Below are 27258 nucleotides of genomic sequence, written 5' to 3' on the forward strand. Positions count from 1 at the left end.
CACTAGGGCAGGCGCAGCCTGAGGACTGCTGTTCTACACACCATGGAGTCACTAGGGCAGGCACAGCCTGAGGTCTGCTGTTCTACACACCATGGAGTTACTCAGGGCAGGCACAGCCTGAGAACTGCTGTCCTACACACCATGGAGTCACTCAGGGCAGGCACAGCCTGAGGACTGCTGTCCTACACACCATGGAGTCACTAGGGCAGGCACAGCCTGAGGACTGCTGTCCTACACACCATGGAGTCACTAGTGCAGGCACAGCCTGAGGACTGCTGTCCTGCACACCATGGAGTCACTAGGGCAGACACAGCCTGAGGACTGCTGTTCTACACTCCATGGAGTGACTAGGGCAGGCGCAGCCTGAGGACTGCTGTTCTACACACCATGGAGTCACTAGGGCAGGCACAGCCTGAGGACTGCTGTTCTACACACCATGGAGTCACTAGGGCAGGCGCAGCCTGAGGACTGCTATTCTACACACCATGGAGTCACTAGGGGAGGCACAGCCTGAGGACTGCTGTTCTACACACCATGGAGTCACTAGGGCAGGCACAGCCTGAGGTCTGCTGTTCTACACACCATGGAGTCACTAGGGCAGGCGCAGCCTGAGGACTGCTGTTCCACACACCATGGAGTCACTAGGGCAGGCACAGCCTGAGGACTGCTGTTCTGCACACCATGGAGTCACTAGGGCAGGCGCAGCCTGAGGACTGCTGTTCTACACTCCATGGAGTGACTAGGGCAGGCACAGCCTGAGGACTGCTGTCCTACACACCATGGAGTTACTCAGGGCAGGCACAGCCTGAGAACTGCTGTCCTACACACCATGGAGTCACTCAGGGCAGGCACAGCCTGAGGACTGCTGTCCTACACACCATGGAGTCACTAGGGCAGGCACAGCCTGAGGACTGCTGTCCTACACACCATGGAGTCACTAGTGCAGGCACAGCCTGAGGACTGCTGTCCTGCACACCATGGAGTCACTAGGGCAGACACAGCCTGAGGACTGCTGTTCTACACTCCATGGAGTGACTAGGGCAGGCGCAGCCTGAGGACTGCTGTCCTACACACCATGGAGTGACTAGGGCAGGCGCAGCCTGAGGACTGCTGTTCTACACACCATGGAGTCACTAGGGCAGGCACAGCCTGAGGACTGCTGTCCTACACACCATGGAGTCACTAGTGCAGGCACAGCCTGAGGACTGCTGTTCTACACACCATGGAGTCACTAGGGCAGGCACAGCCTGAGGACTGCTGTTCTACACACCATGGAGTCACTAGGGCAGACACAGCCTGAGGACTGCTGTCCACACACCATGGAGTCACTAGGGCAGGCACAGCCTGAGGACTGGTGTCCTACACACCATGGAGTCACTAGGGCAGGCACAGCCTGAGGACTGCTGTTCTACACACCATGGAGTCACTAGGGCAGGCACAGCCTGAGGACTGCTGTCCTACACACCATGGAGTCACTAGGGCAGGCACAGCCTGAGGACTGCTGTTCTACACACCATGGAGTTACTCAGGGCAGGCACAGCCTGAGAACTGCTGTCCTACACACCATGGAGTCACTCAGGGCAGGCACAGCCTGAGGACTGCTGTTCTACACACCATGGAGTCACTAGGGCAGGCACAGCCTGAGGACTGCTGTTCTGCACACCATGGAGTCACTAGGGCAGGCACAGCCTGAGGTCTGCTGTTCTACACCATGGAGTCACTAGGGCAGGCACAGCCTGAGGACTGCTGTTCTACACACCATGGAGTCACTAGGGCAGGCACAGCCTGAGGTCTGCTGTTCTACACCATGGAGTCACTAGGGCAGGCACAGCCTGAGGACTGCTGTTCTACACACCATGGAGTCACTAGGGCAGGCGCAGCCTGAGGACTGCTGTTCTACACACCATGGAGTCACCAGGGCAGGCACAGCCTGAGGACTGCTGTTCCTGCACACCATGGAGTCACTAGGGCAGACACAGCCTGAGGACTGCTGTTCTACACACCATGGAGTCACTAGGGCAGGCACAGCCTGAGGTCTGCTGTTCTACACCATGGAGTCACTAGGGCAGGCACAGCCTGAGGACTGCTGTTCTACACACCATGGAGTCACTAGGGCAGGCGCAGCCTGAGGACTGCTGTTCTACACACCATGGAGTCACCAGGGCAGGCACAGCCTGAGGACTGCTGTTCCTGCACACCATGGAGTCACTAGGGCAGACACAGCCTGAGGACTGCTGTTCTACACACCATGGAGTCACTAGGGCAGGCACAGCCTGAGGACTGCTGTTCTGCACACCATGGCGTCACTCAGGGCAGGAACAGCCTGAGGACTGCTGTTCTACACACCATGGAGTCACTAGGGCAGGCACAGCCTGAGGACTGCTGTTCCACACACCATGGAGTCACTAGGGCAGACACAGCCTGAGGACTGCTGTCCACACACCATGGAGTCACTAGGGCAGGCACAGCCTGAGGACTGCTGTTCTACACACCATGGAGTCACTAGGGCAGGCACAGCCTGAGGACTGCTGTTCCACACACCATGGAGTCACCAGGCAGGCACAGCCTGAGGACTGCTGTTCTACACACCATGGAGTCACCAGGGCAGGGGCAGCCTGAGGACTGCTGTTCTACACATCATGGAGTCACTAGGGCAGGCACAGCCTGAGGACTGCTGTCCACACATCATGGTGTCACTCAGGGCAGGGACAGCCTGAGGACTGCTGTTCTGCACACCATGGAGTCACTAGGGCAGGCACAGCCTGAGGACTGCTGTTCCACACATCATGGAATAACATTGTCCACATCAGTTCCTGTTCTTATGAAAGGTCATCCACAGTCCACATGGGTTCCCCTGGGGTGTGTGTCTCCGGTCCCCTCTTAGCTACCCAGCGGTGTGGCTCAGGGGCTGCCCGCATCCTTGTGTCCACCCGCAGTGGTCCTTCTCCCAGGCAGTCGTGTTCTGAATTCCTGAGGTCATGGGTTAGGACTCCACCAATGAGCCCCGCCCTCAGCAGATGGCTTCAGTTCTGCAGGAGTCCAAGTCAGGCACAGAGTGAAACCCACTGTGTCCTCAGCGATCTGAGCTGACCTTGGGCCTGCTGGTGCAGAGATTCTACAGAGTGTCTTCCCTGGAAGTTTCGTGAAACTCAGCGGCTGAGGCTCTGTGTTGGTCTGAGTGATCTTGGGTGCACACAGCCCCTGACCCTGGGCCGCTGAGCTGCTGCTGGGGGGGGGAGCTCTCTATCCTGGAGCGGTATGGCTGCCTGGGATGCCCACATGGGGCAGGGTGGGCAGGGTGGCCCGGGACCCCTCAAGGGCAGGCTCTTCTCCGTGCCTGTGGGTTTTGCTCTTCTCTGTTGCCCCACAGTGCCAAAGGAGGTGACGCAGATCACCTGTGTGATGCCACGTCTCAGAGCAAGAGGTGACCCTGGTGTCACCTGTGTCCGGGGAGGAGCCCGGCTGTTCCGGCTCATTTGTCTGATGGGCTCCCCACAGCTCAGAGATGTGGAGAAGAGGTGGTGGGCCCGGCTCTCCGAGCGGCTTCCTGTCCACCCTCCTTGAAGTTTCCTGGGATGGGGCACCTCAGTCACCAGCCTTCCCTCCCTTATTTCTTCACGGCAGGAGGTTATCCAGGGCCAGGGTGGAGGCAAGCCTTTGACTGGCTCTCCAGGTTGACTTCCAGTGTAATTTGGTGTAATGGGATTTAATTTGTTAGCAGATAAACTTACCTAAAGGGACCATCACAAGAACAGAAATCTCACAGCTTATATAAGCAACAGGAAATTAATTAACGTGGAAGTGCTAATTCGTTTATCCAATTTGCGGAGCTGCCGACTGTGTGGAGGGAGGTGGAGCTGCAGACCTGAGTGGGGGGGCTGCAGGGGGGCACAGACAGTGCCTGCCAGGCAGACTCAGGGCTTGGGCCCGCCTGTCAGTCCCCTGGCCGGTGACCTTGCTGCCCTGGCACATTTCTGTAGTGGGGAAATACGGATGTGGCTGGGTTCACTCTGTCTTACATGGACACCACGTGCTTATGAAACATCCTCTCGGGACACCGCCCCTTGTACCCAGCCCTGCGGGGATGCAGTCCTGACCCCAGCTCAGCCCTCCTCCTGGATGTGCTCTCCCACGGGGCAGTCTGCAGCTGCAGGGTGTGATTGTCATTGATCCCTGGATGTCTGTGCTCTGCCACGGGGCAGTCTGCGGGTGCAGGGTGTGATTGTCATTGATCCCTGGATTGCCGTACAGCCATCTGACCTGTGGGTAGAAGGGGCCCTGGGGGAGCCACCCTTCCCCTGCCTCCACCGTCACCTGAGTATGCTCCTCTGGGGAGCCATCCTGGGCCCAGGCAACCAGGGCTGCTGCTTCCCGTTTCGCCCTGCTGTGTCCAAGTTGCTTGTCCATGGCTCCATGAGAGATGCTCTAGCATTCTGCGTGGGGCGAGGTGGTGCTGCTCCAGGGTTCCTGCAAAGTCAGTCTCCAGGGAGCGGGGAGGAGGAGAGCACTTCACGGCAAACACCTCTGCTCGGCCTCTCAGGGTGGGAGCCCGAGCCCTCAGCTCCCATGGGTGCCCGCTGCATGCTCTTCCCCAGGCACCTGGCATCTGTGTGTATGGCTGCCACTGTGGTGTCTGCACGGGCTCACGCCCTGTAGCCCTGGTTGTTTCCTAGGTCTCACTGCCCCATGCTTCATCCTGGGAAGGGGCAGCTGCAGCCATGGGAGGTGGTGGCCCTGAGCCGTTACCCTTGCCAAGTTGCCCTGAGCCAGTTCTTGGCAAGGCACACTGCAGTTCCTGGACAGTGACACTTGCTGGCCACGTGGCTTTGAGAAAGTATCCCAAGTTTTCCTCCTTCAGAGAGCAATGACAGCCAGTTGGCTCTGTCTGGAGGGCAGCCAGGACCTGGGGACAGGGCCCGGGCGGCTTCTGGGCTTCTCCCAAGGAGGACCGGCTCCCTGCAGACCTTGGTATTTGGACATTAGTTTGCTCTGAAAAGGTGTGTTCAGCTTAGATGTTGTGGGGTTTATGCATTTAGCCTGCAGTTCTAATCTTTTCTTAGCAATTGTCGTGTTGTTATTTGGGTAAAGCACCCCCACTTCCTTTTATTTTTCTCTCTCATGATAAAACTGTGAAATCAAGTATTTTCTATTTTCCTCTCATTATTTTGAAAAGCAGAGTAATTAAATAGCTACTGGGCTTCCCTGTGTGGCCTCTCTACTTCCCCAGACAGAAGTTCTAAGTCAACCCAGGCCCCCTCCCACTTGTCACAGCCGCTGGCATGGAGCCTGACCACTCAGGTCACCCTGGTCCTACTGCACCTGACGTCACATCCCCTCTGCCATTCCTGCTCTCAAGTCACCCACCTGCCACCAGAGTCTCCCTCACCCCTGCTGACTGTGCAGCTCGCCAACAGCTCCCAGCCTGCAGGAGTGAGCTGTGCATCTGGACACGAGCTGTTTCTAAGCACACAGGTCAGATCCCTGCACGGGACCTGGCCTTCCCTGCACCAGCCCCTCTGCCCCACAAGAACCTGAGCTCCAGGTGTGCACAGGTGTGCTGGAGTTCCCACGATGGCTGCAGAGTGCACTCATCCCTCTTGCATACTTGTCTACACTTGGATGCCTGCCACGGCACACAGCGCGCAGTAGGGGTGCTTCATGAATCACTGTGGAGTGAATGGTGCACTAGAGGCCATTTTCAATCAAGTTGGATGATATTGACTGAGCATGTGACTTAAAAGCTTTAAAGATGCAGAGATACAGTCTCCTGAGGGAGGAAGAAGAAAATCAGGATACAATGAGAGTAAAGTGTTATGAAAGGTGCGGTGGAAACATGCCGGAGGGGCGGGGAGCAGACATGGTGCACTGAGGGCTGATTCCCAGGAGACCCCACGTTTAGAGTAAATCAGAGTGAGTAGGACTTCAGAAAACAGGTGCAACCCACTAAAGTAAACCGAGAGCTGAGCGTAAGAGGGCGTGGCCTAAAGCAGCCCGGCACCACGTCTGCATGACCTCGAGGTGTCACACTTTCTTAGCTGTGACACCAAAAGCAGGGTGAGGGAGGGTGCAGTGGCTGAGCCCCACCCGAAGGAGCGGGAGGTCAGCATCATACAGTGAGGCACACCCCCACTACGGGGCACACCCTTGTAAATCGTCATCTAAACAGGCCTGGATCTAGAACTCACCAGGACTCTCAGGACAGTGAGGATTGTCGGTCTCCAGAAGACAGGCAAGCAAGGCAGGCGAAGGGCTTCCAAGGGCATTTCTCCAGAGAAGGGTGGCTCGCCTGCAGGGTGGTCAGCCTGCAGGAAGTTCAGCGGAAAGCACCATGGCGCCACTTCACACCCTTCTCCCGGCAGGAACCAGAGACCAGCAACAGCAGGTGCTGGCCAAAGTGGAGAAGCCGGGAACCTCCTGTGCTACGTTGGGACTGGAAATGGTGCATCCTTTGGGGTCAAACACTGAGTCACATGTCACCAGGAACTCCATGTCATGGTGTGTCCCCAACAGAAGGGAGCATACCACCCAGGACCTTGTGCAGGAAAGTTGGTCAGGCATCATTCTTCAAGGAGTGGAAGTGGTGCAGTGTCTACCGCCTCGGGGATGAGGAGCTCTCTCGCTCTGCCCACCTGACGGGCAGCCTCGCCACGAGAAGAGGTGCAGCCTGTGTGTGCAGCAACCTTGTCGAGCCTTGGAGACCCTCGGCCATGCAACGGGAGCTAGTCACAGGAGCGCTGCAGGACCCACCCTGAGAAACGCTCCGCACAAGGAAACCTACCCAGAAAGCAGGGTCCCAGGCAGGGGGGATGGGCCTGACCCACCAGGCAGGCACAGGCTTGTTGTCGGGTGGTGGAAGCGTTCTAAATTGATGTGGCAGCGGTAGCGCTGTTCTGTAGCATATTGTCGAACATGGGACTTAGGAGCTCCCATTTTAATGAGGAAATTATGTGGTGAGTGAGTGACATCTGAAAAAAGCTGTTATTTTTTAAAAATCATTAGTCGCCTCCCAGGCAGAACCGGGAAAAAAGACATGCAGATCTTAGTGCACACAGACACAGCGGGGCCAGGTGCCTGGCGGGCAGGAGCACTGTCTGCTTGGGCGTCCCCCTCACTTGGAGGAGGGGACCAGGCCTTGTCCCTGATAAGATCCACTCAGGAGCCAGGCCTGTTAAAATTTCTGTTAAAATTGTTCCTGTTACTTTACGGGCAATCAGTAACTAACTCTCAACTCCAATGAGTGTACTTGGCTACTAAGTATCTTAAATGTGTCACGGAGAGGATCCTGCAGGCATCTGCTTCTTGCTTTGAAATCCCCTAACTTCTCATCAATTCAATGCTCAGGATGTGGGTAATTGGCTCAAATAAAACTGAGGGATTCAGGAGCGGCCCCCGACCACGGTTTCGGAGTTCTGGAGACAGTCAGATCGGGAAGTGTGGAGATACTGCCCACTCCCTTCAGTTCTGTCCACACCGCACGTGCACATAGGCTGTATCTGCAGGTATTGGAAGTGACCATGCCTTTGAGTGCACTGACCGCTCCAAAGCCCACCACGGCACCCTCTGCCCTTCTGCTGGTAGCCTGCTGGCCGTCGGTGGCTGCCCGGGGGCAGCAGGCTCCTCCTGTCTCCTGCCCTCTGCCCACCAGGAAACAGGCGGGGCCCTGAACCGGGGCTCTTCCAGCTCTCCAGAGGCTGCAAGGTCAGTGTGGTCTTGGGAGCCCACATTTTGAATTAATTCCAGCCTTTTCAGAACTGGAGACAAAGCTTCCAACATTACTCTGTTTCTAGCTAATTTAGAATATTTTGTAGAGTCTAAAGCGATTGCAGACTTATTCTCTTTGAAAACTGAAAGATAAATTAAAAATTGTTCCTAAAGACCTTACATTTACAAGAAGGTTTAACGGCCTTTCAACTTTGTGCTCTGCCTACTAGTGAGAAAAATGGGAAAAACAGGTCAACAAACGGAAAACACAGATTCAAGTAAAACAGCGTGTGACAGCCATGCCTAGGGCCTGTTGCCAAGACTTCTGCGTGGGGTTCTTTCTCTGCCCAGCAAACAGTGGACCCAAACCTGACTGTGGCTGACGGCCTCCGTGCAGGTGCTGAGTCACACCAGGGGTGAGCCCTGAGCCTTCCCACCATCACTGAGTCCCAGCCAAGAGCAGAAGACAGGCTCAGGAATGAGAGGCATTTTGCTGACACTTGGATCAAAGAAAGGACCCCCAAGGTCAGGGAAGGGCATTTGATGCCCATGTGCTGGTGCAAGTGTTCAGGCTCAGGGAACCGGAAACCCCTGGAGCAGCCTCCGACAGGCCTTTTCCTGTCTCTGCCCCCAGAGGGCATGTGCCCTGGGCCAGCCACACCTGGGCTACACCAACCTGGGCCTCTCAGTACATGTCCTTCATCTGACTGCAACAGGAGAAGTAGGTCAGGTCTCCCGAGGCCACCGTCCGTGTTCTGGGTGTGGCAGGCAGAGTGTGCAGGGAATAGAAACGCCTACTCTAGGAAACGTCGACAGGCATTCGTGAGCTCACAGCACACACATCTCATCCACATGACCCCTCTCCACACCTGCCAGTCTGCTCGTGTGAGGCGTGTACGCAGGAGACACATATGTATGATCTACATGTACATAGGATGTATCTGCATGTATTCATGTTGCAGATACACACAGTATCTGTAGTAATAGGTGACACGAGCATGTGCATTTGTGTGTCTAGCTGCACATACATGTGTGTGTACATGTGCACTCCACGTATGCCTACAGTCAGAAGCCTGTGGGAGTAGTGGGTGGACGGCTCAGGGTGGGCGTCGTTGGTAGCACAAATGCAACAGGAGGTCGCATTCTTAGACTGGTGGACAGGAACCAATAACGTGAGATATGACTCTTGGAAACCTCCTCTTTCTCAGCAGCAGGGAGATCAGTGGTGCCCCAGTGCATGGCCAGCTGGGCACGATGTCCTCAGGGCTCCTGAATGAAGGGTGGAGACCTCACAGAGCCACAACTCAGAGGACCCCAGGACCTGCAGGGAGGAAGAGTGTTGGTCTGCTTGATCCGATGCAGGGAAGGCAGGCTCCTGGGCTACTCCACTGCCCAGGCTACTCCTGTCCGTCTCTGAGTCCATCTCAGCCAATGTCCTAGCCACCCGCCCCTGCCTGGCAGAGCCATGGATGAAGTCCTGGTGCTTGTGATCCCACGGCTTCGTGTCCTCATGGTGGGAGTCGACTTCCACACTTAGTTAACCCGTTCTGGAGGGTCTCGGGTCTGACGAGTCCCCTCATCAGAGCAGGTTCCGGCTTTGGGGTGCCTGCAGCCAAGTGCGTAGGAGGTGGAGGTGAGCAGGACCTGTGAGAAAATGCAGAATGCTCCCCAGAGGCTGCAGGGACGCCCCCAGATGAGGGGTCTGTGCAGCACGGTCTTCACTGAACAGAGACACCCGTGTTGAGGTTCAGAGGACGCTCCAGAGGGAAAAGGGGGGCCAGCCACTCTCCCACTTGGGATGGAGCCCCAACTCTGCATGGGCCCATACTCTGGCGGGGAGCAGCTCTGAAGCTTGGGGCTTTGCAGGTGCCGAGGGGCAGCAGCTTCTCTTTGGACATGAGATGGAACACCAGGGGCCTAGAAGAGGACCAGGTGTGGCCACGTGTGTACTTTCAAGTCCCTCAGGGAGTGTGGAGGCACAGGGCACCGGGCACTGGGCAGCTGCAGTGGGGCTGAAAGCAGAGGTGCCGAGGGGCAGCAGCTTCTCTTTGAACATGAGGGGGAACACCAGGGGCCTAGAAGAGGACCAGGCGTGGCCACGTGTGTGGTTTCAAGTCACTCAGGGGTGCTGGAGGCACAGGGCACGGGGCGCTGGGCAGCTGCAGTGGTGCTGGCAAGCAGAGGTGCTGCAAATTCTGGAGTTAGTGTTTAAGAGGTGTCAGAGAAGAATCAGTCTTCGTGCTTCTGCCCTGATCAGCTGTGTGCACAGGGCTGCTGCTGGGGTGAGGGCTCCAGACAGTGGCCCCCGTGCCCAGACCAACCAGGAACCAGGGCACCTGCACTCACATGCCCTGATTTAGATTGGACCCACAGAGGGTTTGGGCTGGACCAGCTGGGCAGTGAGTGGGCAGAGCTAGGTGCGGGAAACCACTAGCATGTCCTGAAGCTCGTTCTAGAATGCTCTGTGCTCTTGATGGCTCACGTTGGTGACAATGCAGGGTGCTGACTCAGAGACTGGCAGAAACAGTGGTGCCTGGGCCTCGGGAACCTGGGCAGAGGCACCTGGAGGCCTCCGGGTGAGGCTGGGTGAGCGTGGCTTCTTGTAGGAAAAAGGGAGAGGTTTCGGGTCTGGACTGGGAGCCCGTGTCTCAGAGGACGGCATGCTGGGCTTCAGCCGGGAGCACACCGTTGGCAGCATGTGGGCCTTGGAACCCGAAGCTTGGGGCCTCTTGGGCACAGACGAGTGGTACTTAGAGGCATGAAGGCAGATGGCCTGACACGCGCAGCCGTGAAGACAGATGAGCAGTGGCACCAGCATGGCCCCAGGGCACCTCGGGGTCCTGGGAGAGGGGCTGATGTGGTGGCTTATGACATCAAAGAGACTGAACTGGGACAGACTCAGAAACCAGGAGTTACATTAGCACATGGTTCCCTGCTGCCCTTCCTGGGAGCGGCTGAGTTGATGGGAAAGGACAGTCCTGTCCTTGTGGATCTGGGGACGGGAGGGTTCTTAGCGTTGAGCATGCACTTCAGAGCAGACTGGCCGCCGTGGAGCTGGGTGGCTGGTCCTGCCCAGGCACCTTGCCTGTGCCCAGGTGTACATCTTGCCCTCGGTTTGTGTGCGCGCACCACTCGTTCGGGTGAGTCCCGTGGGCCTAGGCCGTGGCAGAGGCTGCCCTGGAACCCTGCTCTGTGGCCCTTGTCATTTCTGATGGGTGGGAGAGGGTACAGAGTGGTCTGCTGGCAGAACAGGTTGGACGTTGCCAGAACCTTGCTCGGCCTACTCCATGGCCCGTGACTGGCCACAGGCAGGTCACCCGTCTCATGGGTATCTCTCCCTCTAACTGAAGGAGGGACTGAGAATGCCGGCGGTTCACAGAGCTGTCGTGGGGGGACGAGATTAGTGTCATGGGCAGTGTCCACGGTCACAGATGCAAACGGACAGTCAGTGGATGGTCGGTGGGAGAGCATTTACCTTTGGGTTGTATTTACTCTGTGGGCCCAGAGAATATATCTGGATTGAGTAATAACAGGATGCTGTTTTCCCCAGAGATTCCAATAAATCATTGAACTCTTCTAGGTTGAGCTTATTCTGAAGGTCAGTTCTGCCCCCCAAATTTGTCCCAAAGTCAAGCATGACCTTCAGGATCTGGCTCTGGAGAGCACTTTGGCCCAGGAGGGGCTGCAGCTCTGCGCCTGCACCTGGCACTGCCTGGCCTCGGCAGGGGGTCTGCAGAGCAGAGGGGTCCTCCGCTGGCCCCAGCAGCATCCCCGAGGGCAGGCAATGCCAGATGGCTGAGTGGATGGGCCGAGTGGAGGTGACCCTGAGGAGACAGGAGCCTCCAGGGCAGTGGCCATCATAGTCATGCGTGTTAATGGGGTGACCCCCCACAAGGGAGCGGTCCTGGTGGTGGCCCAGTGCGGCCCAGTGCGGGCACCTCAGGACCTTCACGTGCTGTGAGCCTGCTCTCGTCCTGCTGGCCTCTACCCGCTGCTCAACTCACTGCCGGTCACCATGATGTGATGCAGAGCGTGGCCCCTGCTCCTCGCTGGCCCACGAGAGGCCCTCCCTGAACACCCAGTGAGCTGTAGACACAGGACCATGTCACAGTGAGATGCAGGCAGCTTTCCTCCGGGTCCTGTGTTGGGTACGTAGCATGTGAGCGCCAGACCCCACGTCACACAGATCTCAGTCTGGTGACGAGGAGTCAGGTTGTGGGCAGTGACGTCCAGTCATGTGACAGTGTTGTAGTCATGTCACACGTCATGCAGTCACTTGTCACCTTGTCCTGCCGTCCCAAGGCACCTGGGTGGTTGTGCTGTATCTTGCACCCATGTGGCCACATGGCCAAACAGGCAGGCTATGGTGTGGCCACGTGATTATGGTGTCCCGTGGCTCCGTCCCCTGGTGCGTTCTCCCACCTCTGGGAAACCCCAGCTCACTGGCCGGACGGCAGCTCCCAGGTGAGCTCTGCAGGGAGGGTGTGACTGCAGCGCGGGCCGTGCCTCCTGGAGTTTCACTGCTGTGCCATCTCTGCTGTGCCCTGCTGACCCTTTGGGCTGCCTGACCCTGCTCTCCAGGACCCCGATGAGGGTAGGACCTGCCCGGGGGAGCAGGGGTCTTCAGTGTGGCCAGGACCGTCCCAGCTGCCGTCACAGTGGACACACGGGCTCCTTGATTCCTCCCAGCCCTGCGGGGAACATCACTGTGCCTGGGTCAGGGCTGCAGGGTCCCCTGCCCCAGAGTCCCACAGGAGAGGCGACAGTGGCCAGATCCTGCCTCCCTCCCACCTCTGTGCCCTTGTGTCTCACAGCCTGAGGATCAAGGTCACGGTGCCGGCACCTTCCTTGGTTCTGTGGAGCCGAACGTGAAGCCAAGGGCCTCTTTGTGGAGGCTTCCACCCATATTGTAGATTTTAGTGTTTCTACCAAAATACGTTTTACCTTTGCTCATAATTCATGTGTCTGAAAGGAGATTCAACAGAGTTTTAGGAAGTAAAATTTAAATATTGAAATTAAATGGTGAAATAGACCATTCTTTTTCCGTCAAGTAGCTTGAGTGTGCTGAGCCGGGCGCAGGGACGGCAGTGTATCTGACGGGGCCTGTGCCTGTGGTAGGGTGAGGTCATTACTTTAATGCAATGTAACACAGAAGACATCTGTCGGGTGGTTCTGGGGAAAGCCTGCTGAAGTGCGAGGGCGGGATGGCTGTGTCTGCCGAGGTCTGCAGACTCTGGCGTGGCCAGCTGCTCCCCGTCCGTGGAGCTGCGGCGTGTGGCTGTGCGTGTGATGGGCCCTGAGGCTGCGCTCCGGGAGTGACCCTTCTCTCTGTTCTGTTGCAGAGTCGCAGTGCACCCTCTGCGGGGAGCCGGAAGGTGAGTACTCCTGCCCTGTCCACCTGCTCAGGTGGGGACGCCCGGGGGTGAGGCTGCATGGGTGTGGACGGAAGCTGGGGCTCCTTAGAGAAGGGTGTTCTTTGTGGTGTTGATGGAAACTGAGTGAAGTCAGGTAAGGCCCTGAGCGCTGGGCGGGGAAGCACCAGTGCCACAGCCAACGGCAATCCCTTCTTTTCTTTCTTTCTCTGTTTTTGATTTGCAAATTTTGGCCATGTTTCTACAAATAATAGATATCAAAACATATTTATTGGCTTTAAATATATTACTGAAGGTGCCAGGGACATTGGCGTTTGGAACCGAGTGGCATGTGGCCATTGCTGGCCGTCCCTGGCCGTTGACGGAGTTTGAACTCCAGCCGGAGTCTGGAGTGTCCAGGGCACACTTGAAAGTGGGTCTTTGAACTGACCATTTGTTAGCTATGTTCCAAGATAGCAAAAGCCAGACTGCAGGGTTTCAATGCAGGATTGGGGCACGAAGGAATATGCAAACTCTTGCCCCAGGGCGGTGACTCCAGTTAAGCTGGGTTCTGGTTCTGAGTCTGCTCTCAGCAAAAAGAGGCCAACGGGTTTGGAAACAGGCAGTCCCAGGGCCTGGGGAGACAGCCTGGCCCGGCCTGCCTGCGGGTGCCCAAGCTCCCGCAGAACGGCTCCGGGGACTAGTTTGCTCAGTGCAGCTTGGAGCCACCTAGATCTTACCCGAAAATGAGAAAAAAGAGAATGCAGACTAACTTGGAAATTCTACCACACGTGGTTTCCTCACCTGGGAGGTAACTGGGTGGAGTCAGTAGCCCACACCTTAATGTCGCGAGCTTCTCTTTTGCACAAAGCCTCTGTGGCTGGACTCAGGGCTTCTCAGAATGGGGACTGTGGGTGGGGGCATGGGTCCTGGGGGTGCCAAGGCAGATGTGAGCTGTGAGGTCCCCCACTGTCTGTGTCCTTCGGTGTCTGCCCCATGGCTGCTCCTGTCTTTCCCACTCAGGAGCGTGTGCTGGCTGGGCCTCCTGCCTGGCTGTCCATGCCCTGTGGGAAGCTCCGGGTGCTCCTGTGCTGGAGAAGTGGACATGTGTCCTCAGGCCGGTCCCATCTGCTGCTCCTGATAACTGCTACGCGGATCGTCCCCCACTGCACGTGGCTCAGTGCTGTTGGGTGGCAGTGAAGTGTGGTGAATCATGCTGAGGCGGGGGTTGCAGGCCGCGGGGCACTCACCACGGTGGGTGTGGGGCCATTTCTGTGAAGGTTCTGGGCAGTCATGTGGAGCCCAAGTCCACCGGTCTCCTGGGCTGACCCGAGATGCTGCAGTGTACTGGTACCCAGAGGAGTGGGTGGCTCTGCTCCAGGTTCCCAGCCCCACACCTGAGTCATCCCAGCAGCATGCCCACCTGGTGGCCTGGGGCGCCTGTCCCCTGCCCTGGTTTAATCTGCACACCACCCACCTCAGCAGTGCCTCACAGGGACCCTGGGTGGCCATCACTGCCCTAGAGGATGCATCGAATCCCCGGAGAAGGAGCCCGGCTGCCTGGCCAGAGGAGACCGTGGGGCAAGGAGGACCGTCCGGCTGAGGTGGGGGTCTGTGGGGCATGGAATGAGGGCAGTGGGCTGGCTGCTCCTGCCTCCCCTGCTCCCTGAGGTGACACGTGCCCTGGGGCCTCCTGGGGCTCAGATATGCGGGCAGAATTGCTCTAGATCAGACAGCCACGAAGGGCTGCCTCGCTCTGCCTTGTCTTTGAGACTCACTGTCAGATGAATATTCATACGTTTTAAATCATTTAAGGAATCAGTCTGAGAGCTGGCTGGGTGCAGGGAGCGGAATATGGAATCTGCTTTGGTTCAGTCATTGCTTCGGCAGCACCTCTTAGCTAGCTTACAGACCCTCTGTGCAGGAGGGGTCAGGGCCAGGCCTGGACACTGAGCAGCTCCTGAGGTCCCGAGTTGAGCACCAGCGTTTGTCCCCCATGTTTGAAGCTGTTAGCAGCCTTGTGCCTTGCAGGGTGGGTGGAGAGAGTTCCTCAGTGAAGATTGGATGATCGGCATTGTCCCAGAGAATAATGCCTGTGGAGCAAATGAGTCAAGAAGGGCCATTTATAGGACCCCAGAGGCCTCAGAATCCTACAGCTGTAGCCCTAGAGTGGCAGGTCCTGGTTTTCAGGGTACCCCAAGTTCTAAGCGTTATAAAGGGTAGACAGGAACTTCCACATACAAGCAAACCATTGCCCGTCTATACTGCAAGCTCCTGAGACCTGGAGGACTGTTTCTATGAGGGGTGATGCTTTTGGATCTGCTGCTATTTACGGGCGTCTTTCTTTTGATTCAAAATACAGAGGTCACCCAGCTGTGAGTCCTGGAGGTGTGGGTCCACCTGAAGTGCGGGGGTCTTTTAGTTGTGTGCAGACCCACCACTGCTGCAGAGACCCATCTTAAAACAGATAAATAAGATTACTAAGAACAATTTCAGTTGTTCTAATAACTTGCCAATTTAACTCTGAGATGCCTCAATTCGTATCATTTTCCTTGCTTTTCCTGTTAATTTTAAACAGTGAATTTACTGGCCATATAACAAGAGAACTACTGTTAGTTTGTCTCAGCACAGCAAAAATTCCTGTACCATCTGTCAATTTGATGCAGAGAGATTATTTAAGAGTGAAATAATTTTCAAACTTCATTGACAGGTGCATGATAGCTACCTTTTGCGTATTAGTAAGACTACGGGACAAAAATACAGGTATTTGGCAGGGCCGCAGATGCCGGCTCATGGACGTGTCTTTGCCTACGTTTTATGGTTAATTTTCCCTCCCAGCAAATAGATGTTGTAATGTGGAAGATGGGTAATGATGATGGAGGCTAGCACTTACCACACTCCTCTCCAGTGTGCAGACAGCGGCTCAGACCCATGCTGCTTAGCCGAAGTGAAACTAAGAGACGCGCTGTTAGGACGCCCGCTTGGCATGCAGGAGTAGTGGCAAGGTCACTGGGACGCATTTCAGCTTACGAGTGCTCAGAAGTAGATGCCTGAGACTGTGACTCCAGGGAGAAGTGGGCTACTTGTGGTGGCATCCACACACACTGGGCTACTCGGGAAACGTTGGTAGAAACTCCAGCCAAAAGCAAAATGCAGGTTTTTAAAACAATCTTTAAAAGCTTAAGGTAAACTTTACCCATCTAAATCTATTTTTATTTTGTTTTATATTTATTTCAATCCTTTAAAAACACACAAATCACCTGCTGCTCTGGGAATTTTTGATGGAATCTTATATTTAGCATGGAAAGAAAGAAACAGAAGTACCTCTTCCCCCTTCACTGTGCACGGTTAGGAAGTAGCAGGGGGTTCCTGTGCTAAGCAGAATCTTTTTTTTTTTTTTTTTTTGGAGAGGGAGAGAGAGACAGAGAGAGTTTTTAATATTTACTTTTCAGTTTTCGGGACACACGACATCTTTATTTTATTTTATGTGGTGCTGAGGATCAAACCCAGCGCCCCGCACATGCCAGGCGAGCGTGTTACTGCTTGAGCCACATCGCCAGCCCCTAAGCAGACTCTTATTCTTGACTTTTTAACATGAGAAACCGGAGGTTCTCCCCACAGTGACTCTGGACAGTGGGAGACTCCTCTTTGTTTTTTGTGCCTGTGTAAGAGTCATCTTGATAAGTCACGTCCGGATTCGGTGTCGAGGCTGCTTTGGAGCAGTGGAAGTGGCTGCCCTTCTGCCCCCACAGCCTCCCTCTTTCCCCCTCTCTGGAGACACAGGGGTGACTGCTGCACACTCCCCCCATGAGACATGTGTGCCTTTGAATCGTGTGCTTTGGACAGGGATGCCTTCTTGAAGGCCACTCTTCAACGGGGAGGGGAAGCTGACCCTCACCACAAAGTTCTCGGCATGGCCAGGCTTCCAGAGAAACCAGTGTCACGTGGGAGCTGCAAAGCCATGCAGCTGGTCTCCCGGGGCCCCAGAGTTGTCCCTGTTTTAGTGTCCTGAAAGTCCAGGGTGGCGGGCCGTGGAGAGGTGGAGGTCTGAGTGGATGCAGGAACTGTCCTTCCCATTAAACACCCGTGAACGTGCTGCTGTGTGGCACAGCGACGTTCACCTCACTGCATCGCTGAGCTTGAATGAGAGAAGGAAAGAACCCAGCCCCAGGAAGGGACCTGAGCCAGGCTGAGAAACCCAGTCCAGAAGGAACCAGGCTGGTGCAGCACGCTGCAGCCCCAGGGACGCGGTGGCCCCGTGAGCCCAGGCGGTGGAGGGAGGCACCCCGCCTGAGCCCCGTAGTTAGATGTGGTCAGCGAACCTCCCCGTGTGTGAGGAGACAAACAGAAAACCACTGGCCAGGAAAGTGTAGCAGCAGTTCATCCCTCGCCCTGAGCTATGGGTTGAGCATGACTCTCCCACAGAAACACTCACCACAGGTGCAGGGGCCAGCTCTGCGTGCCTACCACCTGGGCACTGAGGAGCAACTACGGGGTAAGATCTGTGAACAGGACCCTCAGCAACCAAGGCTCTGGGGGACAGAGCCTCTGATGCCCAGGGCAGGGGCCACCCCCTCCATAGATGAGCACCTACTCTAGATAAGCTTAGAATATAGGGTCACAGCCCAAATAAAGAAACCTCAGGGGCGAGAAGGTAGGGCAACTCAAGAATGAGCTAGCCACACACTGGGAACAGCAGGCGGCATGGTCAGGGGGCATGCTTAAGATTATTGAATGAATTTCCTTTTAAAAGGAAAGGAACTCCAAACGTAAGCTGGTATGAAAAAGAGGTTAAAATCAAACTGAAGAGCTAGAACCATGATTAGAACTGGCTTCCGTGTGGTCTCTGTAAAGTGGGCTAGACGGAGCTGGAGAGAGACGGAGCAAACTAGAAAATAGGCTTGAGGACATCACCTAGAGCCTTGCATGGGAGACATAAAGATAATAGGAAAGAAGAGCCGAGTTCCTGGAAGGTGGCCTGGAAGCACTGACGCGAAGCCAGAGTGGAGAGAAGAGGTGTTAACCTGTCCTCCTGATCTAAAGGCTCCAAGACCAAAAGCACATAAAATACACTCACATTTCACAAAGTGGAACTTCAGAATTTGATGCAGACAATGTTGAATGTAGCCAGAGGAAGCACGAGGACAAACTGCCTGCAATGTGGTGACTTTCAGGGGGTCTCTGTCATTGGGATGGATGCCAGATGACACTGGAGTGAGGTCCAAGGTTGCCGAGATGGTCAGGGGAGTAAGGTGCCCCAGTTCAGTGTGGCTCTCAGTGCAGCAGGGAGCGGGCAGGGGCAGGAAGCAGAGCACAGAATGCACCGTGGCAGGACTCGAGTGTCCTGAGAGGTAGAGCCGGTTCACTAGTGCTCCAGGAGGCTGCAGCTCCGTGTCTGCACTGGAAACAAAGGGCTAGAGGGAGGACGTCACACCCAACGCTGTGACACACGTGCCTTGTCGTGGGCACAGGGGCTTGCTGGTCACACCAGCCAGAGCAGATGAGCTCTCGCCTGGTACCGCCGTGGGTCTCTGTCCACTCAGCCAGGAGCGTGAGTTCAGGGTGGTGCTGGACCTGGGGCCGGCTACTCCTGTGGCGTGTGGAAGTTCAGCACGTCCTCACCCGAGCAGCCCTGCTTTTGAGTGAAAACACCTGCAGAAACTCAGCCCCTCTTGGTTTCTGGATGGACTTGGGCACAGCTGGTGACATTCTCTGGGTGGGGCAGGGTGGAGCAGGAGGCAGCACCTCTGCTTTCTCCTCCCTGGGGTCCTCAGAAGCCCTGAGAATTGCGCCTGGTCACCCTGAGGCTATGGCCAGATGTGTCCCTTCCTCAAATTTTGTCAGGTTCCTCATTGTCCACCGGACGAGGTCCACCTTCAGAGTCTATGCTCTGGCCAGGTGGCCACCCTCTACCCCGTCAACCTCCTCCAACCAAGGAGCTGCACAAAGCACGTGCCCTGCGTATTGGTCACCGGCAGTGACCTGCGGCTCCTGGGTTTGGTCAGCTCTGAGGGCTGGGAGGACCAGGGAAGGAGGAGTGCTGTGTGTGGAGTGTGTGTGTGTGCATGCGCGCGTGCGCACGCACACGCATTTCCTGAGAATGAAGTACCGCTGCAGAAGTTAGATCATCTCCACTCACCCCCCGGTTTCCCTAGCGGGCGCCTGCAGCTCTCCACTGGCCAGTGTTGTCGGAATCATTTGGTGGTCTCCCTCCCACTGGGCAGGGGCCAAGACACTGTTGAAGACAGGAGGCTTGTGTGCAGCATGGCCCTGGGGCTCACAGCTGCCCGCCTACCCCCTCGGGTGCCAGGCTGAGCATCCAGGCTGCCTTCACAGGGCCTGCAGAGCAGCTGCGTCAGCCATGGGTCTGAGACCATCGGCGAGGGAGACTGGAGCTTCTACCCACTGAGCCAGCCCCTGCCCTTTTCTACATTGTATTAAGAGACAGGGTTGCTGAGTCGCTGAGGGCCTGGCTAGGTGGTTGGGGCTGGCTTTGTGCTCACGGTCCTCCTGCCTCAGCCTCCCGAGCCACTGTCACAGGTGTGTGCCGCGGTGCCCCGTGAGAAGCCTTCGTTACACGGAGGGGTGCTGACAGACTCTCCTGAGGCTCCTGGGCTCCTTCCTGCCCACTGGTGCTTGTCCTCCCCCTGGCTAGCTGCTGGCCCCTGGCCCTTTTGATTTTCCCGCCAGCATCCCAGATGCACAGTCCCAGGACACCACGGGGTCTGGGGAGAAACTTGGGAGGGTGTTCCAATAGGCAGGGTGCACAGGGCGCCTGGGGAAAGCCGGCCCACGGGGAACCCTGCTGAGGCTGGGACCTTCCTTTCTCTGTGTGACTCTCTGTGTGACTGCCGGGCAGTCCCCAAGCCCCTGTTGTCATGGATGTGCCTTCCTAGCTCTGTGGTTCCCTCTCATTAGCAGCCTGATGAGTGATGAATGGCCCAGGCTTCACGCCATGCCTCTCTGCAGAACGACCTTGGAAGGAAATGCCCAACATAGAACACTGTTTCCTCCCCACCAATCTGGTAGGGTAATGACCCAGAACTCGAGCCGCGGGCCTGGGGCAGAGCCAAGCAGGGGCCAGGATTGACCAGCAGGCTGGCAGTCACAGGAAGTCACTGGAGGGGGGAGCCACCCTCTGAAGGCACAGGCTGGACGTTTGCTCCTCCTGGTTTCCGAGAGGCGCAGAGGCGGCACGGCTTGCTCTGGAGGGACTGGGAATCTCAGAGCCCCCCCTTCCTGGTGGGGCGGGTGGCCAAGGCCTTGGGCTCTGGCTGCCGCTGCTGGGAGTGCCTCCCGGTTCTCCTTCCCCTGCACCAAGCTCTTCCCATCTCACTGTGCACCTGCCTCCCGCTCAGAGCCTGGCGTGACCAGAGCTGTCCCTGCTGACCATGGTTGTGAGATCTGAAGGTAGTGGGTGTCTCACCCAGCACAGGGGACTCCATGTGCAGGGCCCTGAGCCAGGGGATTGGAGACCTAAGGGCCCTGCAGAACAGGCTCATTGTGCAGGAGCAAGCATCTCTGGCAGCCTTTAGAAACAGGGGTAAGGAGTCAGCGGACCTGGGTAAGGAAGGCCTTGGTGTGACCACTGCCATCCTGGGAGGCCCTGGTGTGACCACTGCCCGTCCTGGGGAGACCTGGTGTGACCACTGCCCGTCCTGGGGAGACCTGGTGTGACCACTGCCCGTCCTGGGGAGACCTGGTGTGACCACTGCCCGTCCTGGGGAGACCTGGTGTGACCACTGCCCGTCCTGGGGAGACCTGGTGTGACCACTGCCTGTCCTGGGGAGACCTGGTGTGACCACTGCCCATCCTGGGGAGGCCCTGGTGTGACCACTGCCCGTCCTGGGGAGGCCTGGTGTGACCACACCTATCCTGGCTCACTGGCAGGACTCTGCACCCTGCTGTTGCTCTGAAAGCAGTTTCCAAATGTGTGTCTTCTCCTGTGACCCCTGCCCTGCGTCACGGTCATCTCCTTTCCTGGGATGTGGCAGGCTCTGGCCCAGGGGGAAGGGCTGGACCAGTGGCCTGGAGCCAATTTGAGGCTGCCTGCTGGGCCTCGTGCTGGTCCTGAGAGTCTGGGCCTTCGTGCGTGCTCCTGTGCTCGCCAGGGCTGCTCAAGGCTGGTGCTGCCCCCTGGTGTGTGCGTTGGCCTAGGTCCTGGCTCTGACTCTGCACCATCGACTTTCTGTCAAGAAACTGACCCCTGTTACTGGACATGTTGCAGCGCTGGCCAACAGGAGGTCGTTATTCAAAATGCCAGAATTGTCATGAGGAATGACCGTTCCTTGTTTAGATTCATGGAACCTGCCACATCCCCATGAGACTGACAGTAGCAAATCTTGTAAGGTTAACCATGACCAAGCCGGATGACAAAGTATTACTTAAATAAGCTAAATCATGGCTCTGCAGGAGAGAAAATGTGGGGGTGAGGACCATAGGGTGTGCACTAAGCAGCTCTGGGGCCAGGCCAGCTTCCTCCCGGGACCTCCAGACCTCGCGCCGACTCTGCTCCATCCTGAATCTGAGCCCGGCTACAAGTCGGGAAGGCGGCCCTGCGTTCCAGGGACGCTGTACGTTGCAGTGTTTAGCGTAGTGCTCAAGACTGCTGGGTCAGTGAGTTCTGAGTCTTGCTCTGCCTGAAGTTCCTTGTCCATTTGTGGATTCTCTCTGTTTTATTCCAAGTCTGTTGGCCAGGACTTGCCCCCGGAGTTGGGGAAGCCCAGAGACGCTCAGGAAGTTCCTTTGAAGACGTCAGGCCAGCTGTTGCTGCACAGGTGGTAGACAATCCAGTGGCTGTACCCTGAGGGTGGTCATTATTCATCTGGGTTTCTCAGAAAAATGGTTTCCAAATACAGGGACCGTGGAGTCTGAATGGGTTCCGGGAGCAGCGCTCAGGGCTGGGAGAATGAGCTGGGTTCTTGCCACTCTCCCTCGCATTCCAGTTCTCCTGCAGGAATCAGTGGGGTCTTTCCCCGAGTCTCAGTGCAGCGCCTTCCTCGGCACAGGTGAGAGAGCTGCTCCTCGCACACGCTCCTGCACTGCAGCGGGGGAAGGCTGGAATCCCCCCACGGCAGCAGCAGCTGGAGCTGGGTGCAGGAGCCAGGCATGCAGAGACCAGCCCGGTGTCCCACCCGCCAGGCCAAAGGACTGGTCTCATGGAAGCTGAGGCTGGAGGCCACCAGGGTTGGGGGAAGATGGTGTGAAGTTCATGCTCAACTCATGTCAGCCCTGGGGTCCTGAGGGACAGCAAGGGTGGCCCTTCTGTGTCCCCTCACACCTGAGGGACCTGGACAAGGTGATGCATAGGCCACTATTGAGTTGTGGTCACTCACAAAGTAGAGGTGTGTGGAAGGTCATATTACCTCCCTGAGTGTCTCCATGGATGGCCACACCTCAGAAGGCACCTCAGTGAGGGACACAGTGCCCCGTGCTATGCCTCGGTTGGCCTGGGCTCAGTGGGGGACAGCAGACATTTGCAGCCCCCCGGCAGCCTCACGTCCAGCAGCCGACTGCCAGGCCCAGCAGACCTGCTCAGGAGAGGTGGAGCAGAGCTGAGCCTCTGGGCATGGACGTGGCCAAAGACCCTGAAGGACCGTGGCCATCCCCTGCCACCAGGGCCGTGGCTGTCCTCCAGCCCTGCCACCAGGACGGTGGCCGTCCCCCACAACTTGTCACCAGGATGGTGGCTGTTCCCCCAGATCTTGCCATTATCCACACTTGGGCTGGGGAGGTGTCGGTGGGACAGGGAAGGAAAAGGAGGCCCTTGGGCACACGCTGCTGACCCCTGAGGGAAACCCAGCTCCTACCTGGTCTCTGGAGCAAGTAGTCAGGATTCTCTGGGATGTAGCTTAGGAGGATCCCTCAGAGTGATCCACTGTGTGACTGGGTCTCGCGTCACCGTGAGGCCTCGGTGGGCTCCCGCAGGAAGTTCGCGTGGATTCCCTAAGCCACACACGGAGCTCTTCCACAGGCCTGCGTGACTCTGGGGACACAGGGAGATCTGTGGCCATGAAAGTCAGACCAGGCGTGGGGACCTGGAGCAAGGGTTCTGTTTCTTGATTCTTCAGTGCCACCACCGACCCAGTGTCCCGCGCTCCTGCCCACGGCCAGTCCCTTGCCTGCCCTGTGAGTTGTGTTGGGCTTGCTTTCGAGGCAGGCCTCACCCACTGCAGGTGGCCTGGGGTGATGTGGAGCTGCAGGCAGCCAGGGAGCCCTCACCTCCACCCACCCAGCAGTGCCCAGGGCCCACAGGCAACTCCAGCCGCCAAGCCTGGTGTGCGCGTGCCTTTGAGCCAGCTGGCTCACTGTGACCAGAAGACCCACCAGTGGCACAACTTGGAGGAGGAAGAGTTTATTTTGGCTCCTGGTTTCAGGGGTCTCAGTGCACAGACAGCTGAGTCCATAGCTCTGAGCCCAAGGTGAGGCAGAGCATCGTGGCCACGTACGCAGCAGAGGAAGCAGCTCAGGAGATGGCGATCAGGAGAGAGCTCCTCTCACCAGAGGCAAAATAGAATCCCCAAGGCACACCCCAGGGACCCACCTCCCCCAGCCACTCCCACCTCTCTGCAGTTACCCCCCAGTAGAGCTCCATAAGGGGATTTCACGCACAGGTTCAGGCTGTCAGTCTAATAATCCCACCTCTGAATGCTCTTGGTGGCTCACACATGAGCTTTTGGTGGACACCTGATGTATTAGTCATAGCAAGGAGCACAGGTCAGCCCTACCTTACCCTCCAGCAGCTGCAATGATGTGCGCCCAGGGCCAACAGGGCTCCTGCTGGTCCGTGCTGTGCCCGTGCAGCAGTCGGTGTCTCTGGACTGAGGCCAGGTGCAGAAGGTGGTGAGCAGTGTCCAGCTGTGAGTGTGGTGTGCACAGAGAAGGGTGCTCTGGGCTCCGTGGGGAGACGCCTGAGAGCGTTCCGACAGGCAGACTGCAGATGCCTTTGGAAGCCTCCCAGACCTCTGGAGCCCCTTGGCGCTCACTGCAGACAGATGTGGGGCTGATTTGAATTTAGTCCACATTCTCCACCTGGTGTGCGTGCTGCAGCTGTGCACTCACGCTGCGTTAAAATGAGCTGCCGGAGAACCCCCAGAGAAGGGGGAACACCTTTCAGAGTGGGACTGTCCTGGCCTCGAGGGACAACTGTGCACTCACGCTGCATTAAGATGAGCTGCCGGAGAATCCCCAGAGAAGGGGGAACACCTTTCAGAGTGGGACACTCCAGATGGGACTTGAAGTGAGCTCTCCTGACCCTGCTGGGTTAGATGCCACCAGGAATCTGTCCCTTCAGCCTTGGACACCACCAGGCATCTGTCCCTTCAGCCTTGGACACCACCAGGAATCTGTCCCTTCAGCCTTGGACACCACCAGGAATCTGTCCCTTCAGCCTTGGACACCACCAGGAATCTGCTTCTTGTGCCTTTGATATCCATCAATGACCTGAGTCACTCAATGCCCATTTTTTATATATGAAAATCTCAGTGATTTAAATAATAGCTTTGTGGTAAAATTGCTTATGATGCCAAGTCATCTGGGTGGAAGAGCTCTATCATGCTTATTTGACAATAGTCAGTATTTTTATTTTATGCAAAAAAATAGAAAATTAATTAAATTCTAATTTAAATTTATATTTAGTGTAATTCTATATTTACTTTTATCTTAAAACACCTTAAATTTACTTGGAGATAAAATCATTTAAAATAGTGACGCCCTGTGTTCCCAGTGTGAGTGTCACACACTCATAGACAAGTACTCGCACACTCAGATGCACACACAGACACACAGGGGCATAAAAACAGGCCAGCTCTTTCCAAACCTGACCCAGCAGCGGGGGTCTGGGCTCCCCTCCTGAGGAGGCTGTCTGTTTCTATCTTCACTCGCCACGACGGGGCCCAGCGTGCCCCGGGGACACGGCAGTGTGGATGCTGTGCACACCCACCCCTCGAGCAGGCGGGAAGGCACATGGCTCCCCAGGTGCCACACGGGCTCGAGTTCAGGGAGAACACTCAGCCCAGCTGTGGCCGAGAACACCCCGGGGCGTGCCGTGCCTCCGGCTGGGCGGCAGGACAGGCCAGCCAGGCCTCTGTGAGCTGTGGGCTGTCTCCTCAGTGCGGGCACAGCAGGCGCGTCATTCCCAGTGTGTCGGCATCTCTGTGTCACTGTGACCCAAAGTCCTGAAAAGTAAAGCATCCGGGAGGGAACATTCACTTGGGGATCATTTATCAGACCTTGAAGTCCGTGGTCAGCCGACTCCACGGTTCTGGGCCCACGCTGAGGCAGAACGTCATGGAGGGAGGTGGGAGGAGGACAGAGCTCAGGACAGGACAAGAGGCACAGAGAGGGCTCTGCCACCAGAGATGGAACGCAGTCCCCAAAACTCGCCCCAGGGACCGCCCCCTCCAGGCGTACCCTCCTGCCTGCAGCTGCCACCCAGTTACTCCGGCTCAGGGGTTCACCAGCGATCGATCAGGTGGCACCTCCTCATCTAGTCCCGCACCTCCCATGTCCTCACAGCGCCTCGCACTGAGCTTTGGGAAGCACAGCAGGTCAGCCAGACGACTCTCCTCCCAGACCTCTAGGTAAAACAAAGGCAGAGAGAAGGCAGGACTTCTACTTTTAAGTTGTTTATAGGGAACGGATTAAAGTCAATATTTGTGAATTTAGGGCTTCTGACACTTTTCTCCCAACCCCCAAATTAAACAATATATAACATCTCACACAAAATAAGGAATTTAGGAGAGTTCTATAAGGACTAGGGTAAAATGCGCTTCTTGTAAAAATCAATATTCCATTTTTGGAGACATTAATTCATTTATAAATGTCCCACGTAAGTGCGACTTTTAATCTTTGTGGTGGTTTTCCTCAACCTCATCAACCAGGAGCAGATCCATAACGTGAGACAGACAGGAGCCCCCCGCCACCTGCCGGGCACGGTGCCTCGGCGGTTCCTAGATATGGTATCTGTGTAAAGGGTGCCATCATGGAGACTGCTGTCACCCGCGACACCATGGGCAGTTTCACGTGGTCACTGAGCTCCTGTGGAGCAATGCAAGACCTGCCAGGGGGCAGCTGGGTCAGCACTGGTGTCCATGGGGCTGCGGGCTGGGTGGTGGCCCTCCCAGGAGGGCTGCTCGTCCCTCCCCAGCCCCTCTCCAGTCCTGAGGACTCCTTGTCCAAGGCGTTTCCCTGCTGTGGTCCAGACGAGGAACCCCTTGGGCATGAGTGATGGCTGTGCTTGGACCACCTCCCAGGGACGAACGGCCCACGCCCCTCCACGCCCGTCTAGGCTGGCGCGTGTGGCAGGCAGTGGCACTGGTTTGATTCCAATGTGGCCTTTGTTACAAACGCCACTCGTCGGCTGCTGAGTCGATAGTCGCCTACTGGTGACAACTGTCTCTGGAGTTGGAAGGAGAATTATCTACCCTTATATTAAAAAGGATGAAAATTAAAAGTTTTCATTAAAGGTTTTCATTTCACGGCTTTTCCCGGCAAGGCGGTTTCCAGGAAGGTGGTAGGTGAGGGTGATGTGGTCTGCAGGGCTTCGCGTGAGGCGGCTGCAGATTGTCCAAGCTGATTGCGCGGCTTGGAATGTGAACTCCGCTCTGCAGCTCTGAATGCTCTTCTAAAGATGGTTTTCAGAGCTGTGTTATTCCACTGCGTGGTCTACTGGGGTTCACTGGACGAGTCCCCTTCTGTGGAACCATGAGCTTGTCTAATCTTTTTACCATGTATAGATACAGATTTGCAGGTATTCCAGGGACGCCTGAGCTGTGACAGATTTGTAGGGTCAGAAGGGAGTGACCAGTTTTGCCAGGAGGCAGTGGAGTAGAAGAAGGGATATAGAAGGGCTGATTCTGGAACCACACCTGGTGCCCACAGTGCACGGGCAGGCATGTCACATGGTGGGCTCCAGCTGGGTGTGCCTGCATGGAGCTGGGGTCCGGAAGCAGCATGCCCCATTCCCAGACAGGCAGATCTGTGCGAGGGGTCTGCTCCCAAACCCATCTTCCTCCCAAATCAACTTAACGTGGCCCCAGCCCCAGGGTGCTGGGCAATACCCATGAGGGCAGCTGAGTCCCGTTCTGTGAGTTAGGAAGCTCAGGCCGTGCACCGTAATTCTGGACGTAATTCTGGTGGGAAGGGGTGGCGGAGGGCAGCTCGTGGAAATTCTTGAGGAACAGACGATTTTCATTTCCTCTGTCAC

At 56.5% G+C, this 27258-nt stretch overlaps 1 protein-coding gene across 13 annotated transcripts in view; it reads left to right on the top strand.

Moving 5' to 3' along the window:
• Dlgap2 (DLG associated protein 2) overlaps positions 1-27258 on the top strand; it is a 653188-nt gene that overhangs the window by 418432 nt on the left and 207498 nt on the right. For 11 of the 13 annotated variants that reach the window (XM_078030719.1, XM_078030713.1, XM_078030712.1 and 8 more), the window contains one exon: positions 13044-13076. Coding sequence is in view for 11 of the 13 variants with exons in the window: in XM_078030713.1 (XP_077886839.1) it covers positions 13044-13076 (33 nt within the window). In the remaining 2 variants the exon portion in view is untranslated. Of the gene's footprint in view, positions 1-10444; positions 10842-13043; positions 13077-27258 lie in introns of those variants that run through there. The other 2 variants (XM_078030707.1, XM_078030708.1) reach the window with 1 other exon arrangement.

This window comes from Ictidomys tridecemlineatus, chromosome 14 (assembly GCF_052094955.1).
Source record: "Ictidomys tridecemlineatus isolate mIctTri1 chromosome 14, mIctTri1.hap1, whole genome shotgun sequence".
NCBI classification, from domain to species: Eukaryota; Metazoa; Chordata; class Mammalia; order Rodentia; family Sciuridae; genus Ictidomys; species Ictidomys tridecemlineatus.